Source organism: Lathamus discolor, chromosome 5 (assembly GCF_037157495.1).
Source record: "Lathamus discolor isolate bLatDis1 chromosome 5, bLatDis1.hap1, whole genome shotgun sequence".
NCBI classification, from domain to species: Eukaryota; Metazoa; Chordata; class Aves; order Psittaciformes; family Psittacidae; genus Lathamus; species Lathamus discolor.
The window spans coordinates 56,064,180-56,086,220 of NC_088888.1; the positions used below are offsets into that span (position 1 = coordinate 56,064,180).

The 22,041-nt window shown below is 37.6% G+C and overlaps 1 protein-coding gene across 2 annotated transcripts in view; it reads left to right on the forward strand.

The window, feature by feature from the left end:
- TRDN (triadin) overlaps window positions 1–22,041 on the forward strand; it is a 227,868-nt gene that overhangs the window by 15,949 nt on the left and 189,878 nt on the right. For both annotated transcript variants that reach the window (XM_065680964.1, XM_065680963.1), the window contains exon 2: window positions 21,106–21,315. In XM_065680964.1, the coding sequence (XP_065537036.1) occupies window positions 21,111–21,315 (205 nt within the window). In that variant the 5' untranslated portion in view covers window positions 21,106–21,110. The remainder of the gene's footprint in view (window positions 1–21,105; window positions 21,316–22,041) is intronic.

A 22,041-nucleotide genomic window follows, 5' to 3' on the forward strand; every position in this document is an offset into this window, starting at 1 on the left:
AATTCATTATATTTTGCCTGCAAGTTGCTGTTAAACTAGAGGTTTCCAGTCATTTGTAGTTATTTTCTTTTAGTGATCTATACAATGCTGATGTAAGAAAGATCACAAGGGAAAATTTACTAGATGGCTGATATTCTGGAAAGAAGGCAACTTCATAACTTTGGAAATTATGAAGAAGACAGTTACAGATATGTGAGAATGCAATTTCAGGAAAGCCTTTTGCTTTGCAAGGTTAGCTGCAAATATTGATGAGGCTTCAGCACACATTTAAAATTAAATGCGATTTAAATGTGCATATGCAGATATTAGTGCATCAGGGTAGGGAGGCAATGTGCAATTTTGCCCAAGTTAATGAATTAAGATAATTTCAACTATACAGAAGAAACAATGATAAGAGCTAGGTTTTTGTCTTAAAAACTAATTATCAGGAGTCTTCTTTTAAGAATGTATTTGCTAGCATTTCATTTGCCACCCAGTATAAGCTAATGCATTTCACACTGTGAAATGCTAAAGGCAATGTCAAAGTAGATATAAATGACTAAGTTAGTTTTACAACACGGTTGCTATCCGCTCTTCACTGTGTAGAAAAGTGTAGAAAAACAGAAATAATACTGCATCTGCAGAGGCTACCAGAACTATAAAGACCCACATCCTCATGTGCAGGGAGGAGGGTGGCTGAGCTCCCCTGAGACACACTTCTCCAATCCACCTTCATTCCTCTCTCCACTTTTGGACCCTCTCTAATCATCCCATCTATTGATTTCTCAGTTCTGCTCTCTCAAATCACCACTACTCCAAGTGAGACAGGCAGCAATAGAATATTTTGGTTCTTGTACTTTTTCACCACAGCAAAAATGAGTCTGTAAATAAGTGTTTGCTTTTAATGAGTTTCAACAATAAGGCTTCCAACCCTAAAACATAAGTGCCTAAATTTAAAACTAGACAAGTATCTTTGCAGACCTAAACCCAAGATTTCTTTCCTAATGTGACCTTTCGTTAGATACTGTGAACATTACGTAAAATTTCAGCAAACCCACAACCTAAACTGCTCTAAGAGATGTTGAATGCAACATAATGTTTATTTAAGAACATCAAGTTGTAACCAATCTTTGATTGTATCTGCAGACTCACCCGATTTCCCCTTTTTTCTTCATTAAGCTGTTTATATTTACTTCTCTTTTCTCAAATGTGAACACAATTTTAAGTTCCAGATGTTCCTTCTTTCCCTGAAGATACCCAGGTAGACAGACATGGATTGCATCTTCTCTTGATAATAGATGTACATCGGCTGCATTAGAGCAATTCCAGCATCAAACATATCCCACTGGAAGAGGCACCTGTTTTTCAGGTGACACTACTTAACTAGCAACAAAAAAAATCTTATAATGCTATTATGTGTCTGTTTTGTAGCCCAGCAATCTCATTTTCAGCAAATTACACCTCCCTGTTTTTCAATGTTTATGTGAATAGGCAGGAAAGGAGATCTTTGGACTTGTCCTGTAGGATGTCTATAGAAAATTGTGCAGAAATCTGAATTCCTGGTCATGTGGGCACACAGGACATAACAAAGGGTTCTGATTAATATTAGATTCTTGTGTTAAGAATTAGAAAGGAACAGTGAAATACAGCTTGCATTGGTATGTCCTTACAAAATTGCCTCGATCTTCTCACCCTGCATTTTCTCACATACTGATAAAAATCCTGTAGTTCATTATGTAATATGGAGATTGATCTCTAATCATAAACCCCCCAACCAACCAAAATACCAAAGCTTTTTTTTTTTCCCTGCAACAATAGGTATTAAAACAAAAAAAGAAAGTGTAAAGTATGCTAAAAAAAAATGTATTTACAAAAGCCTATGAAGTCCTGGTTCTGCACTGTGTTCCTCTTTCTCCTCTCAGTTCTCATCTTTGTATGTAAGCGATAACAGAGGCACGTACATTCTCTTTTAGAATGTGCTTTATTTAAGTGAATATAAACTAAACATGAGATACAACATTATGCTTTAAAGTAGAATATTCTGTGTATTCCACAGACAGAAAAATGGAGGTGTTAAAATCTTCAGGCTTAGTGCACTTCATGAAGAACTGCACCCTGTCTTAAAGTCTGTGATTTTGCAGAATGATATTGTAAACTTCATAGACTTCAACACACTTTTGAAAGTATGTTTCATTATTATTATACTTGTGTCAATAGTTTCTTCACTAAAACAACTTTAGTCAGCTGTCCCTAAGGAATACACAAATGAAAACAACCTTCCCACAGATTCACTTATTCAAGTTAGTGTGAATGAAAACTCAGGTAATGTGTTCATGCTTTTACAGGATGCACTCTCTACAGTCATATGCTGGAAGATATCACTCCACCTTTTACTCTGTCTGAGTCCTATTTTTATTCTGCTTTTTGTATTTTGTGTAAACTTTATCTCTTTTACATTTGTGGACTCACTGATTATGTCAATACATTTGAAATTACTATTATTGCTATTACTACTAACACAATCCTTGTTGTCCTTAAGTTTTTGTTAAGAATCATGTCACTATGTCTAATTGAATAATTCCAAGTCTTCAAAAAGCAGATACAAATACTTAGGTCTTCAATGAAAACTACCTACATAAAGTTTGCTAAATATCTGAATTCGGTTTTGGTAAAGATTCCCTTATTTTCAGCTACAGTCAGGGCTTCATATCTATGTTTGCTTTCAATCTTTCCTCTTCTTTTATGTTCTTTCATTCTTTGAATTGGAAGAATCAGAATTTTTGCCTTCACTAAATATAGAAATATTACCTTTTATTCTCACAGTGATTGGAAAGAATAATTTTCAGTGGTTTTGAATAAAAGTGGAACTACATTAGTGTCTCATCAGTTGAAAAATAAAAGCACATGTTCTATGTGAAAGTGCATATACTTTAGTATTTTATTATCAAGTTGCTGATTTACTTTTGGTTGCAGAAACATTTTTTTTTGTATTGTGGACTTGCTTAGATGCTAGGGCAATGAAGTGGGAAGATAAGGAAATAATAAATTATTTCATTCTTCATTGATTTTATAACCAGCATTTCATGAACACTTTTTTTGGACATTGTTATGAATAATGTGAACTTCCCAACACACAGCCTGTTAGTTTTCTGCAGATGTCTCATACAAAAAACATTTTAATGTCTTCTATGCTTCCAAAAGTATCATCTGAATTTATTCTTTGTAGAAATTACCAGCCCAAATTTCCACTGTACGAATCTACAAGTGCTGCAGCACTCTAACTCTTTTTATTCTATACTTCTTTCTGCAGAAAATAAGTTCCTGACTAAAGGTGATGTGGACTGAAATATCAGCTGGGACAGAACTACACTGCTGATGATACAAATCTTGGCAGTATTTTTCTATGACAAGTAGATCTTACACTTTCTTATACTTGCAAACTTGTTATCAACATTTTCAGCACTTGATCACAGAACAGTGACTTTAACAAGCCCCTGATGTTTAATGGTCTTCAAGTCCATTTGTGTAGTGGTTTCCTAGAGAACAGCACCCTCTTAGGAATGAATACCTGAGGGATTCTTTCAGGTTGTAGTCCACCAGGTTTGAGTGTTTCTGGAAATGGAGGGAAGAAAATCTGACTTGCACGGGCCCATTTGGTGACAAGGAAAATATTTCAGCTCTCTCGCAGAACAGATATCTCCTTATGTCCTTTAAATGCTAGCAATTCCACTCCTGCCCCAATGGGCAGGATGTTGATCTTACTTGGAAACAGGTACAGCTGTAAATAAGACTGATGTCTTATTTATATCTTATTTGCCAGGTTAGGTGGTGCAAACCTTTTGTTCACAGTTCCAAATGGTGGAAGAACTGTAAAGGCACTTTAGCTTTTCCCCACATACCTGTCAAGAATTGCCAGCCTCTGCAGGTCCTGGGGACAATATTGGGTGTTGTGCAGTATGTAGATAAACTTGTTTAAGAACATCATCCTATAGAGTTTCTCTCAGACTTCTATGTGGCACCTGGAATAAGGTTTGAATAAAGCACTACCTTAAATAAAAGCCATTATAATTTCTAATAATTTATAACAAGTGTAGTATAATGTCTTGCAGCCTACTTTTATTTCATATTGTGAATGTTATTCATTATTAGTCATTCAATCATTTTAGATACATTTTGTGTCTATTCTTGTCTTCCACCATAATGCTTCTAATAGCATTCTGTATGTACTGTACTTATTGGGGGATGAATTTTGTTAGTGAATGAAAGATTATGAATTATGTGACCATAAGAATATAGTCAATGTAAGATGTAAGGCTGAAATATCAACTCTAATGTAAACCTTCCTCTTCAATAAAACTGAAAGTATGCATTTTTTATTTATTAGCACTTATCTAATTACAGCTGAAGCTGCATTCTATTGATACAATAGGAAAGGAAATTAATAGCGAAAGGTTAGATAATGAATACGCCTTTGACCAGAATATAACAGCCAGCAAAATCTTACAAAGATGTATATAGAATAACTAAGTAGCTCTCAAAAGCTTTCTTAAAAATTTAGAAGGGACTATCAACTGCTACATCTACAGAGGACATCTCTAACTCTTTTCATTATACCAACAAACCTATGAGTTGAGACTGCTGTATTAATATTAAAAAAAACGGAGAATTGGTTGAAAGTTTACTGAAATGAGAAAGTGGCATTTTAAGAATACCAAAAGTATACTACTAAAAATTCAAGATGGGAATTCAAGAAACTTTATGCACATGCTGAATGTGTATAAATGGCTTGAGAAGATAGGCGTAGATGATGAACAGCTACACTCAGAAGATGGCTATGGTATATTTGGCTTAAACATTACACATTGTAGAGGAGCCATGAACCAGAAGCTAGAACAGGAGACCTGGCTTCAGCTCTGTCTCCTGCCAGACTTCCAGTATGGTCTTTGCTCTTCAATTAATCTCTTTCTTCTGAATGAAAATAGTATGGTCTTACATCAGAGTGCGACTTGGAGGGAAGATAAATGTTAGAAGACTAGGGGCAAAAAAATTCAGATTTGAAGATCTATAAAAATACCCAGAACAGAATTGCACATTTTGAATATAACCTGAGACAATGTAAATTTTTAATAAATAGGAAAAATTGTGTTTATATGGACATACGTTTATGTGTATATATGTTTGAGCATCAATAGAATATTTGTGAATACAGCACAGGCACTTTGGAAAGCAATACCAGGCTGAAAAATGTCCTTTCCGCTGTTGTCTCTATTTCATTGACATGGAACAAAAACATTTTTCAGTTGGATGGACAACATGAGAAAGAACTTCATTATGCTGAAGGTGGCAGGGCACTGAAACAGGCTGCCCAGGGAGGTTATATACACAGAACACATTTCTGTGTACCCTCCTCTTGGTGGCCCTGCCTTGACAGGGGGCTGGACTAGATCATCTCCAAAGGTCCCTTCCAACCCTAATGATCCTGTGGAATTGGAACAAATGTACATAGATATACTTTTCAGGCACCCTAACCCTAGGGTTAGGGTTATGCAACTTTGTTCTTCTCTTTCCCTATCACCATGAATGTCAGTGAGCGAAGCACAGAACAACAAAGGTTGGTCTGAGATTACAGGAGCATTGCAGAGGTCCTGCAAGTGTCTGATGTGCACACAAGGTTCTCAAGCTGAGTGGAAACTTTGCAGCACCTGCTGTTACTTGTGGGCAGTACGAGGAATACTGGAACTCCTACTATATGGATCTGGTATTACAGAGAATGTGGGGAGTTGTTAGAACTTGTGAATGAGAGCTGAATGGTTTTGCTATTACTTAGCGCATGCTTGCAGCAGATGCTAAAGATTATTTGTTTTAGAATCCATGGAAGGAAATAAGGAAACTATCATTCCAACGATGACAAAATTTTTCACTGGTGTAGCTCATTTTCCCTTCTAGTTAGTAATAACAGGGAGGGGCCACCACTAGACGGAGGGGTTTTTTAACCCAGAATAATATTTTTTACACTATATTCAGGCAAGACTTTAACACGATGAATGCTTTTTGAACTGATCGGTTAGGATCGCTCAAAGTATCACTGTCAGAGATAGTAACAAAAGTTTATGGTATTTTTTATTTTGTTTTGGTCTTAATTACTAGAAATTTTGGCATTTATAACTAGGATAAATAGGTACCAGTTTGAATTTCATGTCTATGTGGTCAGTTGAAGTCTTTATTATTTTATCTCACCTATTCAGAATTCTGAAGAGGTGTGGCAGGAAGATTTAAATTGTAGATCCATCTCCAGTGCCTCACAATAGAAGAAGAGGGTTTGGGGCCTGGTTTCCAGGTTGCAGAAGCAAGAGTCCCTAAGCCAATCTGTATGCTCTTTATTATGCTGTTGAGCAACTCTACTGGGTTTGTTTGTTCAGAATGTGGTAGTGTGAAAATAAGGTATTTTAGAACTCCTCCAGACTTAGGTATGGCTACAAGACAGACTCACTAACAGTTTCCTTTGCTGTTAATTTATGTGTAGGTAAAAGTTAGGTATCACTAATGATTTCTAACACTTGGTGACAACCTTGCTGTCCTGACAGGTGTTAACTGATTTGGACTGGCAGGAGGAAGGATACAGAGAATGGATGCGATGACTGAAGCAATTTTATTTTTTGCTTGGGTAACCTTCAAGGAATCATAAATCTTCTTGTTTTTTAATTCTTTTCAGTGTGCAGATAAGGCACTACGAAAATATTGGCAAAGGGAGAAAAAGAGAAAAGAAAGTAAAATACCCAAGACTGTACCCGTACATGAATATTATGTAGTGATTTTCTCATCAAAGTTGAATTGACAAGTTTTTCACACATTTCAAAACTTGGCCAGGATATAATCCTGAATAAAATGGATTAAGACATGGCTAAGTGATGGTAGCTTGCTCAGGAATGAGTGAGTAAGTGAAGACGACTTTTTTCTACTTGGTCAAAGACCTTGCTAGTTAGAATGGATTTCAGTAGTCTCAAAAATATTCCATTTTCTCCAGATTACTTAATACTCATTTGAAATAAGTTTTTCTTCTAAGATCCGAGTATCTGGTGTAAGCTTCTATTAAATAAATCTTTGTTAGATACTGTAAAGTTTTTGCAGCTCCTGAGACTTTTAGAACATATTTTAGGTGACAGAGGAGTTGTGAATATGTACTCTCAACAGAGATCAACTGTTCTCACTGTGACATTGTATCCTGTGTCTCAGCTGCCCATAGAGATCACACCTCTTTCCAAATAAAGATCAGACATGAATGATAATATTAATTTAGTTTATCAAGGTTAAACTTCAACATCACATTACTATTTTTTAAATAATTATTGTAAAAAACAAAAAAACACCCCCCCCCAAAAAAAAACCAAAACCAAAAAACCCAAACAACCCCCCCCACACACACACATTAACTTCATGTTAACTTTTACTTAAACACTGAGTTCTGTTCCTTCGTGTCAGTTCAAAAGCCCCCTCATCCGCTAAAACTGAAGGGATATTTTCCAAAGGATTCTTTCAGACCAAAAAAGAAGAAAAGAAAAAACAAACCAAAACCTGCAAAGGAAGCACTACTATCATGACTGCCACTGCCTCCTAGAATTCTTTTTTTATAGGAACACAAACTGAATACTAATAGCATATCAGCAAGCATTTTGGTGGTATATTTTGATAGCTCCACAAGTTTCAAAGCAAGTTTCAGAAAACATTGTTTCCCTTGTATTTTAGGTGCCTATGTAAGTGGACTTGCCTTTAGCTATTCTCTTAAGTTTGCAAGTGAAGCACTCTCATATTTATTAGAAAATAACTTCCTGAGCGACCTTAGTTCAGAAGTCCCTGTTTATTACATCTAACTACTGTTTCTCATGAAGTTGTTTACACTATTTTGCAAGCCACATACCGTCTTTCAGTTTTCTTTCTCCCAGACAGCATGCCCTGTGATACAGTTTCTTAGTAAATTGCCATTTACAGATGAAATATATCAGCTTTCAGGAGAACTGGCTACACAGGATTTGGAGAAGGCTGAGGTTCTGAATGACTTCTTTGCCTCGGTCTTCACTGGCAAAGGCTCTGACTGCACCACCCAGGTCTTAGAAGGTAGACGCAGGGACTGTGAGAATGAAGACCTTGGGCCCACTGTAGGAGAGGGTCTGGTTCGAGGCCATCTTAAGAATCTGAAAGTGCACAAGTCCGTGGGACCTGATGAAATCCATCCGCGGGTCCTGAAGGAGCTGGCGAATGAAGTTGCTAAGCCACTGGCCATCGTATTTGAAAAATCATGGCAGTCAGGTGAAGTTCCCGACGACTGGAAAAAGGGAAATATAACCCCCATTTTCAAGAAGGGGAAAGTGGAAGACCCGGGGAATTACAGACCAGTCAGTCTCACCTCTGTGCCCGGCAAAATCTTGGAGCACATTCTCCTGGAAGGCATGCTAAGGCACATGAAAAACAACAAGGTGCTTGGTGACAGCCAGCATAGCTTCACTAAGGGGAAATCCTGCCTGACGAATTTGGGGGCCTTCTATGATGGGGCTACAGAACTGATGGACAAGGGTAAAGCACTTGATGTCATCTACCTGGACTTGTGCAAAGCGTTTGACACTGTCCCACACCACATCCTCCTCTCTAAATTGGAGAGATACCAATTTGATGGATGGACCACTCAGTGGATAAAGAACTGACTGGATGGCTGCACACAAAGAGTTGTGGTCAATGGCTCAGTGTCCGGCTGGAGACCAGTAACGAGTGGTGTCCCTCAGGGATCGGTGCTGGGACCAGTCTCGTTTAACATCTTTGTCACTGACATGGACAGTGGGATTGAGTGCGCCCTCAGCAAGTTTGCCGATGACACCAAGCTGTGTGGTCCGGTTGATACGCTGGAGGGAAGGGATGCCATCCAGAGGGACCTTGACACGCTTGTGAGGTGGGCTGATGCCAACCTTATGAAGTTCAACCATGACAAGTGCAAGGTCCTACACCTGGGTCGGAGCAATCCCAGGCATGGCTACAGATTGGGCAGAGAAGAGATTCAGAGCAGCCCTGTGGAGAAGGACTTAAGGGTGCTGGTCGATGAGAAAATGAACATGAGCCGGCAGTGTGCGCTCGCAGCCCAGAAAGCCAAGCATATCCTGGGCTGCATCAAAAGGAGCGTGACCAGCAGGTCGAAAGAGGTGATCCTGCCCCTCTCTTCTGCCTTTGTGAGACCTCACCTGGAGTATTGTGTACACTTCTGGTGTCCTCAACATAAAAAGGATTGTGGGTGCTCCATCCCCATCAGTGTTCAAGGCCAGGTTGGATGAAGCCTTGGGTGACATGGTTTAGTGTGTGGTGTCCCTGCCTATGGCAGGGGGGTTGGAACTAGATGATCTTGAGGTCCTTTCCAACCCTAACTATTCTGTGATTCTGTGATTCTATGACATAGATGACTGACTTGCCATGAGCCCTTATTTTAGTTTTCCCCTTCACATGTATTTATATATTACTGCATAACTTTTAGTATAGCAATTTCCTTATTCTTGTCACCTAAAAATGCTTCTTTCTTCTGTCTCTGGTAAGACATCTTGGACCCAGTTTCTTCAATATGACTTATGCATACATACATTCAAACTATGCGTGTGGTGATCCTCATATTTGAGTGCTGTAATGACTGAATAGCTCCATATGGAGGACTTGGCAGACTTGTAATGTGAGATAATGCTTGCACTGTAAGTTGTGGAGAGTATATTGAATTATTTCTAGAAGTACTTTCATTTTCAGAGTCTGTAGATATCAGTCCACTAAGACATATAAAGTAGATCCTTCCTCTACTGTCAGATTAACATAAATGAAAACAAGCAAATCATCTTATTAATTGTTCCCAGATGCACTTATTTGAAAGAAAATGGTAGTTCCATCAGAGAAAACACAGATCTTTACAGAGTTTCCTTATACCGGCACACTTGTCTAGAGTGGAGACAGGCATTTGTAACCTAGCATTTACCCTGGTGACTTTTAGTATCTGACTATCATTATTTGACAGATAGAAACTGATTTTTTTTTTTTTTTTTTTTTTTGAAAAAAAGGTCAGTGTTTTTCTCTAATCCTCTCAGAAGGTTTCAGGGATGTTTAGAGCCAAGTTTCCATAAATGAATACCAAGGGGAATGCATACAGTGCTCTTACTTCAGAAGGTTTCATGTTATTTAAAGATAAATGGCAATCATTTTTCATTTTGACATTTTAAAAGATAAGATGTACCTCTCAGCTTATATTAACTCACAAGTATGTCTAAATATCCTTTTGGCATCTTTTTCTGAAATGTCAGATTTCTAAGATGAACAGGAAGGTAAAACTACTTTCTACTGTTTTAGAACACCAATTTGTTTTTAAGGAATGGAAGGTATTACTACTGATCAATAAAAAAATTCAGGTGTGAAACCAAACAATTAATGGATTTTTCAGGGTGCTGAGAGTTTAGGATGGAGTGTTCAGAACTGAGTTACAGGGTGTACTGTGAAGACAGGAGTTAAACATTTGCTTTTGAACAAGTCTGAACATTTCTAAAAGGAAGTGTAAAAAACATATCAACCTGAAGAGTTATTTGAAAGAGAAAAAAATTAAATGACAAACTTCCAGATCATGAAAAAGTGAAGTTTACTGCATTTTGGAAAAGGAGCAACCCAATGCCTTTGCCATGCTTGTTTGGTGGTGCTAAGTGCGCTAAATTATGCTTTTCTTGTTCTTATCAACTGTAATTCCAGCAGTTTTGATTTAATAGAAGTAATTTATTCGGCGTTGATTATTGTTAACCCCTGTGGTCTCCAAAGTTTTCAAGAAATTACTACACAAAGTAATATAGCTATATGGAAAATTATCTATAAAATTTCCAAATAAAACCTGATATCTTTTAAATCTGGTCCTTAGGGCTTCCCTTACTTTTCTTTCTGAAGTCATTTCATCTATGAATTACTGCAGAGAGGTTTGCAATACAATCAGTCATCTAAGACTATTTCAGCAGGCTCAGCAACACAGAACATCTTTTAACTAACCACTAATCCCTTCTGTGTCTGTTGTACTTGAATAATCAGAATAATGTAAAAGCTCTTCGAAATACATTCACACACAAGAAACAACTGCACAGACAGAAGGTTAAGGGTCATATCACTATAATGTTCTTTGCAAGCAGTTTTTTTACACTTTCTTGCAAAGACATATGAGACAAATTCTCCTCCACTTAATTTGAAGTATCGACAAGTGCCTCACTAGAGTATGAAATTCAAGCATGTAAGAAAAGATGGAAATTTGTTTCCAAATCACTGAAGTTCAACTTTTCAAGTGATTTAGGCCTCATCATGTATGAATTTGCAACGGGATGTCAGCTTCTGAATCCTGCAAATATTTGCTAACCTAGCTGGACAATCTGAAGTCAAAGGTTAGAAGTATGTCAGATGAGAGGGAGTTGACTTATTTTACTGCTGATAGTATTTCAAAACATGGTGCAATTGAGGTTTGAAAGTTTCTACTTTCTCTCTTTGAATTTCTCAGATTGCTTCATGGTCTAATACTAAAGCTCATAATGTGGCCTTTTCCAGAAAAAGTAATAGCTTATTAGTATTTCTTCAACAGGATCCAAAGATGCATTCCTCAAAATGCAGATGCTGCCTTTTAGGCTCAAGCATCAAAGGCTACTTTTTAATTTTTTTTTTTTTTTTTTTTTGCATTGACTTGGGGAGAGGAAAGTGTCTGTTAAGAGTTTTGTTCCCACTCTTGTCTGCAGGGGAAACATGTCTGGAGCAGAGACCTCTTCTCGGATATTTATCATTATTTGTTTTCAAAATCCGAAGAACTCTTTCCTCAGTTATACTTGCTGTTAGAGAAAATTGAATTTCCCATTTGTAGAAGACTTCTTTCCTCACTGTCCTATTCCATGCTCTGAGCTGTTCTAGACAAGCCATCCTTAATTGCTACTGTTTGGATTTCCTTCTTTGATCAGGAGGGCTCCGGTGGGGGCAAAGTCCTGGTTATCCTCAGGGGATTCTGACTCCTTACATAGAACAATGGTCCAAATTCATCATTGGAATCTGCATGGTAAGGAGTTAACCACATATGTCAACTTGTTCCAATCTTTTATATATGCAAAAGTATCTTTAAAGTAATCTTTGTAGCTGTCCTCCGAAAAAATACAAACTCAGATACATGCATTCACATAATTCTAGCTAGGTGGAAAACGTGGGGTTTGTAGACACTGTATTTTGGTATTCTTCAAGTATGATGAACTGCTGTTCTTCACCTTTTCAAAAAATTATTTATACCAGGTATACAATGGATTGTATATGAAAGATCAAAATATAGTAAGAAAATTATTTTAAAATATTGGATCTAGTTTCTGAGTTTTTCCACATTTATTTTGTCACTAGCACTTCACAGCAGGTTTTGAAAAGTTGTTCTATGTAGAAAAAAAATCAGCCCAAATAGTTTATATTTCTCCTTTTTATTGTAAAGGGCATTTACATAAGAATACTAGATCTGTTTCTTTCCTTTTATTTTCTCTTGCTTCTTCCTCCCATTTGGAATCATTAGAGATTAACATGGAAATGGTTGCAATACCACAATGGAAGAATTATGACTGCAAGTAGAGTATAAGAAGCAGGTTCTCAAAGTGAAAAGATCCTGTTTAATACAAGTGTCATTGAAATAAAGAACTATAGGGAAGCAATAACAGAAATAAAATATTTTTAAAATTGATTTTTCTTTTATTTCAATATTTATTTTTTATTATTTGTCAAAACTAAGCTCAAGCACAGGTGATAGGGAGTGGGAGTTGAGGTTAGTTCATCCCACTCCAGGAAGAAGGGAGGGTGTTTTAATATTTTTTTTTTCTCATTATCTGAGTTTGATTTGATCTACAATAAATTAATCTAATTTACCACAGTCGAATCTGTTCGCCTGTGTCAGTAACTGGTGAGTGATCTCTCCCTGTCCTTATCTTGACCCACGAGCCTTTAGATATATTTTCTCTCCCCTGTCCAGCTGAGGAGGAGAGGGACAGAGTAGTTTTGGTGGGCACTTGGTGTCCAGTCAGGGTCAGCCCACCACAGTACTGTAAGATGTCATTATTACAATAAAAAAAAATCTATTATACCTTATAATATAGCATTAATAACTTTTAGTTTTCACTTTATAATGTTTATTATTAGTAGTACTAGTGTTTGTTAGTATTATTTATCAATACTGTATGAAATACACTTTGTACTAGATAATGAAATGGCTTGATAAGATGTATCTTTTATTCTCAAAACTTCTTATTGAAATTTATGAGATCAAAAGATTTGTGTACATAGTTTCTTAGAGAATGAATGGAAAGGATTAATACAATTCACTTCTTTAAATTATCAGATACTGTCTATTGATCAAAATAGAACCAATACAGATATAATAACAGCAAAGGAAATTAAAAAATTACACGGCACCATATGTGACTAGAAGTGCCTTTTCTGACTTCAATAATTCAGTTAATTTTCATGCACCATACTCTCCATATTCCACAGTCTCTATTTCTTTTGTCATGTAGAATTGGTTTCTGCATAATCTCCAACCCTATTTTCCACATTTCATAAAGAATATTACATTTTTACAACTATCAGCCACCAATAAATCTGCAAATATTTCATTGCAGACAGTCCCAGTCACAGTTTTCTAAGCTTTTAGTCTGCAAAAAAATAACTACCTTTTAATTTTGAGAAGTCTGCCGATATACGCATGACATGTGTAGAGGTCTTTCTCTTTGCACTTTAATTACATAAACTGTACAGCAACACTTCAGTACTCTACAATGAATTTAGGAGTCTGTAAATTCTGGTATGAGTCTTTATTTATTATTCCCTTTTAGTTATTCCAGTTGCATTCATTCACACGTAAAGGAATGTAAAATGATACAAAAAGAAAGAAATGGCTGAATATCAGCCATCTGAAGATTTATGCTGCAGCTTAATGGCTTTTCTTAAAGAGGTCACATTTTTGCTCAACAGCTTGCAGAAGTTCCTTCAAAATCAGAAGATCTACCCTAGGTGCCTGCCACCCATTTCTGGGCTGAGCTGTATATCACTGCCCTACTCAGAGTCTGTTGAAGATAATGGTAAAAAGGAGTTTTCAAACGCAAGCTGAATTTGCCTGTTTAAGTTGTGTTTCGCTGTTTTCATCTGCCTCTCTATCAATGTTAGGAAGAGCCTTTATGTTACCATGTATGTCCAGTAGAAAACATGATGTTCAGCAATGCAAAGTGCAAGGGCCTACACCTGGGTTGGGGCAATCCCAGGCACACCTGTAGGCTGGGCCCAGAAGGGATTCAGAGCAGCCCTGCGGAGAAGGACTTGGGGGTGTTGATTGGTGAGATACTGAACATGAGCTGGCTTTAGTGTGTGCTCGCAGCCCAGAAAGCCAACTGTGTCCTGGGCTGCATCTACTCTGGTCTTGTGAGACCTCACCTGGAGTATTGTGTGCAGTTCTGGTGTCCTCAACATAAAAGGAGTGTGACCAGCAGGTTGAAAGAGGTGATCCTGCCCCTCTGCTCTTGTGAGACCTCACTTGGGGTATTGTGTGCAGTTCTGGTGTCCTCAACATAAAAAGGACTTGGAGCTGTTTGAGCAAGTCCAGAGAAGGGCCATGGTGGTGATCAGGCGGTTGGAGCATCTCCCATATGAAGACAGGCTGAGAAACTTGGAGCTGTTCAGCCTGGAGAAGAGAAGGCTGTGTGGAGACTTCATAGCAGCCTTCCAGTATCTGAAAGGGCTTATGAGGATGCCGGAAAGGGACTTTTCATTAAGGGCTATAGTGATAGAACAAAGAGTAGTGAGTTTAAACGTAAACAGGTGTAGTTCAGGTTAAGCATAACGAAGAACTTTACTGTGAGGGTGGTGAGGCACTGGAACAGGCTGCCCAAAGAAGTGGTGAATGCTCAGTCCCTGGCAGTGTTCAAGGACAGGTTGGACAGAGCCTTGGCAACATGATCTATCATGAGGCATCCCTGCCCATGGCAGGGGGGTTGGAACTACATGATCTTAAGGTCCTTTCCAACTGTAACCTTCTATGATTTTATGATCCAAATTTTTGAATCTAACTAGGTTCCTAACCCATTGAAGTTTACCAGGACTGCAGATCCTCCATAATAAGTGGGTTTAAATCCACTGTAATCGTATGCTTTAGCAGCATTTGGAGGAGACTAAACAGTTTTGTTTGCTGTTCTGTACTCTCTTACCAGCTCTGTCTGCATCTCCTGGCCTCTGGTGCTGGCCAGGTGAGATGGTGGAGGCTCTCTGAGGGTCTCTACTCTCTGCTCAGTATTTTTTTTCGCACATGCATGTATAAAGAAGGCAAAAATCATGAGTCCAGTGAAGTGTTTTCAACAAGCTGTGCCTGTGGAAGGGCTTGGAAATTGGCTACATGCTCATGTTGCAGCAGAAGCTTTCTGGACCAGTCAGTAGTAGACCACTTCAGGAAAGAATGTAGTTACCGATATTTTATTGCAAGCCATAGAAGAAATTCTGCATTTTCATTTCCATTTGTGTAACACAAGTGTGCAGAAGCCATAGAAAAGAGATGAAAAGTGGAGGATGCCACAGTGAAGCATAAGTATCACTTGAACAAAGTGTGTAGGTATTGTCTTTTCCTGTGATAGAAAACATTTTCCCCACATGGGAAAAGAGTGATTAATGTGAGAGTTGCATAGGTCTGTGGACTCACGAAGAGTGATGTGCTGGACATAAAAAAATGAAGCAGATTATCATATACCCATTGCCCAGTCCTTCATTGAAGGGTTCTAATCACTTGTCCTCTTTTCCCTGTGGTACCCTCCTTCTCATAAACTGAGAGTCCTGCCTCCCTGATCACAACAGCGGTGGATTGGTAAGGTCACCAGGTTAAAGCCCAAGGCTCAAGCTGGTGCTTAACATACAGTGTCAATTTATACAGTCATGCTTTCTCTTTTCTGCTCCCTTAATTAGTATTTAAATATTCCAAATGAAGTGGAATAGGTCAAACAGGAGCCATTAATGACCTGAATACAGAATACTCCGTATTTATTGGAGTGTTCATCTGGGGAGTGAAACAGACAAATGAAAATCTACAACCTCTCTCATTTAGAGCAGACTGCACTGGGCTGAATTGCCCTAGCAACAGTATTATTATTTAAAAGACAACTACCTTCTTTTTTTTGGTAGCATGACTGGAGCACCTTCCATATGAAGATAGGCTGAGAAAGTTGGGGCTGCTCAGCCTGGAGAAGAGAAGGCTGCGTGGAGACCTCATAGCAGCCTTCCAGTATCTGAAGGGGGGCTATAGGGATGCTGGGGAGGGACTCTTCATCAGGGACTGTAGTGACAGGACAAGGAGTAATGGGTTAAAACTTAAACAGGGGGAGTTTAGATTGGATATAAGGAAGAAATTCTTTACTGTAAGGGTGGTGAAGCACTGAATGGGTTGCACAGGGAGGTTGTGAATGCTCCATCCCTGGCAGTGTTCAAGGCCAGGCTGGACAGAGCCTTGGGTGACAGTTTAGTGTGAGGTGTCCCTGCCCATGGCAGGGGGGTTGGAACTAGATGATCTTAAGGTCCTTTTCAACCCTAACTATTCTATGATTCTATGATTCTATGACTAGCCCTTTGTTTTTAATATGCTCAGCTTTGCATATTGAATATTTTAAGTGATTTATTTATTTCTTTTTTGCCGCTATTGGCAGAACTAGGGCTGTTATACAAAAAACAAACAAACAAACCAAAACAGAATAAAACCTATGACATAAATACAGCAAATTACTTCTTTATGTTTGAATGAGTCTGAATGGAGAAGGGGTATTTTTTGTTTTATTTCCTGTTTGGTTTTTCTTCTGGGGCATTGGAAGGTATAGTTGTTGAACTGTAACTGTAAAATCAAGTGCCCATTCTTAACCATGGACTCCTTATGCCTCAAGGGAGCTCAACTCACAAATGCAGAGAGTATTTTAGCTAAGCTGCTAGGACTACAAGCTCACTCTGGACTCTGAAAGTCACATGGTGTTCATCTCAAAGTTGTCACAAATTTTCAAGGTTTATTTATACTTATGAGACCTTATGGGTCTTCAGATTATATCCTAAGTGACAACTCTGAAACCACAGGAATCGTAAGAATCTCAGAATTTTAGCTGTTTGGAATTTAGCAAAGCAGTCCATTGATGTAAATGTGACATTTGTGACCTGATGGGATAGTTCTATGTGCATGAGAAACTGTGGAATTAGAGGTACATATCCCCAGAGTAATCATTTTATAGAAACACATGCATTTTTTTTTAAGTTCCCATCCTCATTGCAAATCAATAGCAATCAAAACCCAAAGCACCAGGAGGCTCTAGCAGACATGGTGGTGGACTAGAATTGGATGGCTGAAATTATAGCAGCCTTCAGCACACCCTCCACTCCTGTGACAAATGTTGCCTCCCCCAAAGCAGGGACAACTGATATGCTCATGAATTTCTTGATCCACAGCAGTGTTCATTTAAAGTTAACCAACTTGGATTCTGGTTGGATGGAATACAGGGTGAAGATCGTCTTGGAAGAGAAAATGTGTGTTATATGGGCAACAAGGATGTCTGGAAAATTTCAGTAATCCGATTTTAACCTGTTGCTGAATGACCCTTCTCAGTTGCAGAAGTAAAACTGTCTAGGCTCCATCAGATGATTTCAAAGCAACAAAAATGCCTATCTCTCATTCCCCAGTGGGGCACCTGAAGACCCACTGACCTTTTGGGCAGGAGCTCTGCTTAACTATGGAAGTGCTGGCTGAACCATTGAAAACATTGCATGTGTGTACGTTCCCTCTTTCTCTACTGGCTTTGCATAAATAGCACCGCTGCAGGTTTGCGGAGATTAGCACTGGAGGAAAATGGACAAAAATGCATGCAACACCTGGGCACTTCAAAGCAAGGAACAGGCAGAGAAAGGCATCAGGATAGTACCATCAATAACAGAATGGTTTTAGGGGGGAGGGTAGCCATCTTGGACTTTTTGGAATCAACCCCCACATGAGATTGTGCAGTAGCAATATTAATATCTCCCTTGGGAGTTCTCAGATAAACTCCTCCAGCCAATATTGTTTATATTAGTATCTAAGGATATAAAAATCTAATTTCTATTTTCAGTGGTTTAGGATATTCTGTCTGGGTTCTTACAGGAGATTCAGAAGTTAGTGTGCTATAGATGGTGCCTGCCAGTCCTGTATGTCTCTGATATCGTGAAGCATCTCTAACAGCACTAGAGAATTTTCTTAGGTCTCCTGAATCATACCGCAAACACTTGCACCAGGAAGCTCAGGCAGCATAACAGCATTTGTCTTAGCTTGACTTCTAGCTAATAGTTGTTCACTCACACTTCAATGAATGTGATGGTGGTGATTTTGTTGTATAACATCCTGAGTTTTTAAGGAGAAATCTGACACAGCTACATCAGAAGCTGAAAGCATGCAAAAGATAATCTTCCAGGATACTTGAGCTTTGTCTCTATAGCATTGCTCAGACTGATAAATTACAGGAAGCTCTTTTCTTTATCAAAGAAGGCATATAGCAGTTTGAATTTGAAAAGTTAGGTATAATAAATAGGAAAGAACAATTTTTACATAGCAACAAACCTGGAGGAACGGTCGTTTGAATGGTAATTTTAAGTCTTTATCTATATACACACGTAGAGTTTTAATTGCTTGTATATTATAACTGTGCAAATATCTGTCATTAGTATGTCCTTGGAGATGTGCTGTGGCAGTAATCAGATAGTCAAGATGAGACTGTACCTTTCTATTCTCTCTTACATATCATAAACTCTGACTGATATCCCCAAGAGAAAAAAAAATGCATAATGTGTCATTTATGACCTGTTGCATGCACAAATTACTAGCATTTTGTATGCAGTAGAATAACAAAATGCTGTTGATTTTGAATTTGACTTTTGGAATCAGATCTTTATTGCTAGTTGTCACTTGGCAGATTTTTCCTCCTGCTGTGAAATGTTTGATCTAAAATTTATGTTTGAAGAAATGGAAATAGTGACGGTTTTGTAATATTTTTTCTAAAAAAAGTGTATAAATACTCTCGTAGTAGATAGACATTATTCATAAGCAGAATAAACATTCTATAAATAAGATTAGATTTCAAATAAGTAACAAAAACATGTAATATGCCAATCTTGTTCTGCTTATACAACACTGCTGTGCAGCAGAACAACTTTCCAGTGCTTGAAGCAAGGCACTGATCAGTGTCAGTATGCTTGTGCAGAAGGAAGCTTAAAAGGTATAGCTAAGGGAAGTACACACAAATTCAATGCACTACATAACAAACAAAAGAATTGTAGAATAGTTAGGGTTATGAATTTAAACACTCTATGGATATGGCAGATTTAGAGTTAGGGAATCTCTGATACCATAATTGTCTTTCACAGTTCTACAGATATATGTGAGATACATTAAGGTCATTTCAGTAACACATTAGATTACTGTTCTCACTTTCTACAGAAAAACAATATTCATTAGATAAGGATTGGAAGACTTGTTTTGTTTTGTTTTGTTTTTTAAAGGATTAATATACGTACCTACTGGTAATGTCAAGGTAATATCAAGGAACTAATCCTTCCTTCCTTCCTCTATTTAAGAATATCAAGATAGTGATTCTCAAATAGAGGCTACGTAGATGATGTGATGGCAAATATCTGAAAGTCCTCAACAGCCTTGTACCTTAACTCTAGTAATGGTTTCCAAATGAATATTTGCCATTTTCTATGTGAAAAAACAAAATCTGTTTATCTGTGTATAAAGCAGGTCTGTTACCTTCCTTACCTCATACTCCTAGAAAATTGTCATAATCCTAGAAAATTATCAGCTTTACAAGTTTTATCACCTGTGACAGAAGATAGGTAATCTCAGTGCAAGAAGCAAAGGTATGAGCACAACAGACAGCATCCAATTCCTTGAAATTTCACACTTTTGTTTTGGGAAGGGTACCTGAAATCACTGGCATTAATTTAGGACAGCTGGTATCATCAACCAGACCAGGAATATATATATTATATCTTTGAATATTTTAACATCAACACACACGCATAGATTGTAAACCTAATTAAGTATAGATACTGTGCTCTTCTAGTTTTTGGCTGTGGAGTTATGAATGTTTTTACTACTGTTATTGTATATGCTGGAAAACAAATACCAACCTTGATTCTTTAAGTCATCACTTTCTTTTGTGAAGAAGAGTAATTTGAGAACTTTTAAATGTGGTCAGGTTTCCACAACCATAATTTTGCCATGTGTCTTGAATTAACTTTCCTTAATATTCCAGGAAGAAGCAGGTTAAGTCACTATTGTTAACTCTTCATTAGACAGTTAATGCATGTCTCCTGTTTTCTTAGCTAATGTATGTAAATACTCACCTTCTTACCAGCTTTCTAGCATAAACCTGTGCTTTCTGGAATTCAGTCTGCTTTGGCACTGTTACTCTTGTTTCTTAGGAGACTTTATCATTAAGTCAAAAATAACACAAATATATTTAAAAATCAACTACAAACTGTGTGGCAACTTGTGAGGATACTGGACATGTAAATCATTTGTGTTCCTACCAGATAAAATGGAGTATTTACATTCCTGTTGCTATTGATACGTGTCCCTGACAGCAGAATTCCAGCCAAACCTCCAGTGGCATAGACACATTAGCTCCATTACAGTCAATGGAAGTACACTTAATCACATCACCTGAGAATCTGGCCTACAGCCCATAACAAGACAGCCCTTTGGACAGTAATAATATTTTATGCTTTCAGCAATCACTCTCCCAGGTCTGTAGCTATTCATGGCAGACTAAAAAATATCATATTATAATCAAAAAGGCTGGTCATGGCTATTTCATTATAATTTCACTATTTATTTCCAGAATTAACTTTACTAAAAGTGGCCCCAGTTCAGGGAAAAACTCCTTCCAGAAAGCACAATCGTCTGCCTTTAATAATACAATATTAACATCTATGCTAAATATTCTGATTACAGACTGATTTCAGAACAACAATAATATTCTCGAGCTGTAGGCTCCAAGTGTTATATTCTATTTTCCTCTGCTTTGTCTTTTTACCTAGGACATATGTCTACAACCACGACAATAATAGATGGTAAGAACGAATCTGTTCCTTCATCATCCATGAAAGTGGGCAAGAAATCTGTTACGGAGGACATAGTGACAACGTTCAGCTCACCAGCAGTATGGCTTCTTGTCGTTGCTCTGATTATTACCTGGTCAGCAGTAGCTATTGTAATGTTTGACTTGGTGGATTACAAAGCCTTTGCAGGTAAAATTCAACATATTCTGTTTAACATCGTGTATATTGAAATTAAAAAAAAAAAAAAGAGTATATGTTATGTAAATATGCACATCTTTTACATTCTTGGTGACAGCACAGTGTCTCTGCTGAGTTTACCAAGAGAAGAGATACATGGGAAAAGTCAGAACATACTAGTTTACACTTCATGCATTTTTATGATTTGAATATCTTTAGTTGCAGCTCATTGTCACCTTGTAAAATGTGTATGTTGACAGCAATATAATATGTATATGAACACGCATGGTCAGATTTCTGTTTTGCAATTTCTGCGTACAAACATTTCAAGAAGAATAAAATAATTCACATTTTCTGTAATATATTTTAAAAACTTCATAGCTACCTTGAGTATTCTGACATGCTTGTATAGCTCAGTGCCAAGAAAAGTGCAAAGGATAGTTTCTAAACATGGTAACCCTAAATTCATTTTAAAAAAACATAAACACAGAGGACCATATTCTTAATATTAGCTAAGTCAGACACTTGTTTTCAATGAGGCCATAATTGTAGCCTAGTTTTAAGACTTGGAAAATTGACTGAAGATCAAGTTTTGGGGTACATATTGGTTACTGAAGGCAAAGATGAAAATTAAGTGGGTGGCTCAAGGAATATGATCATGGTTGAGAAAAGAGAGGAAAGGAGGGGCGAAGAGAAATTACCTCACTGCTACTTGATTGTTATGCGTTGTATCTGGCA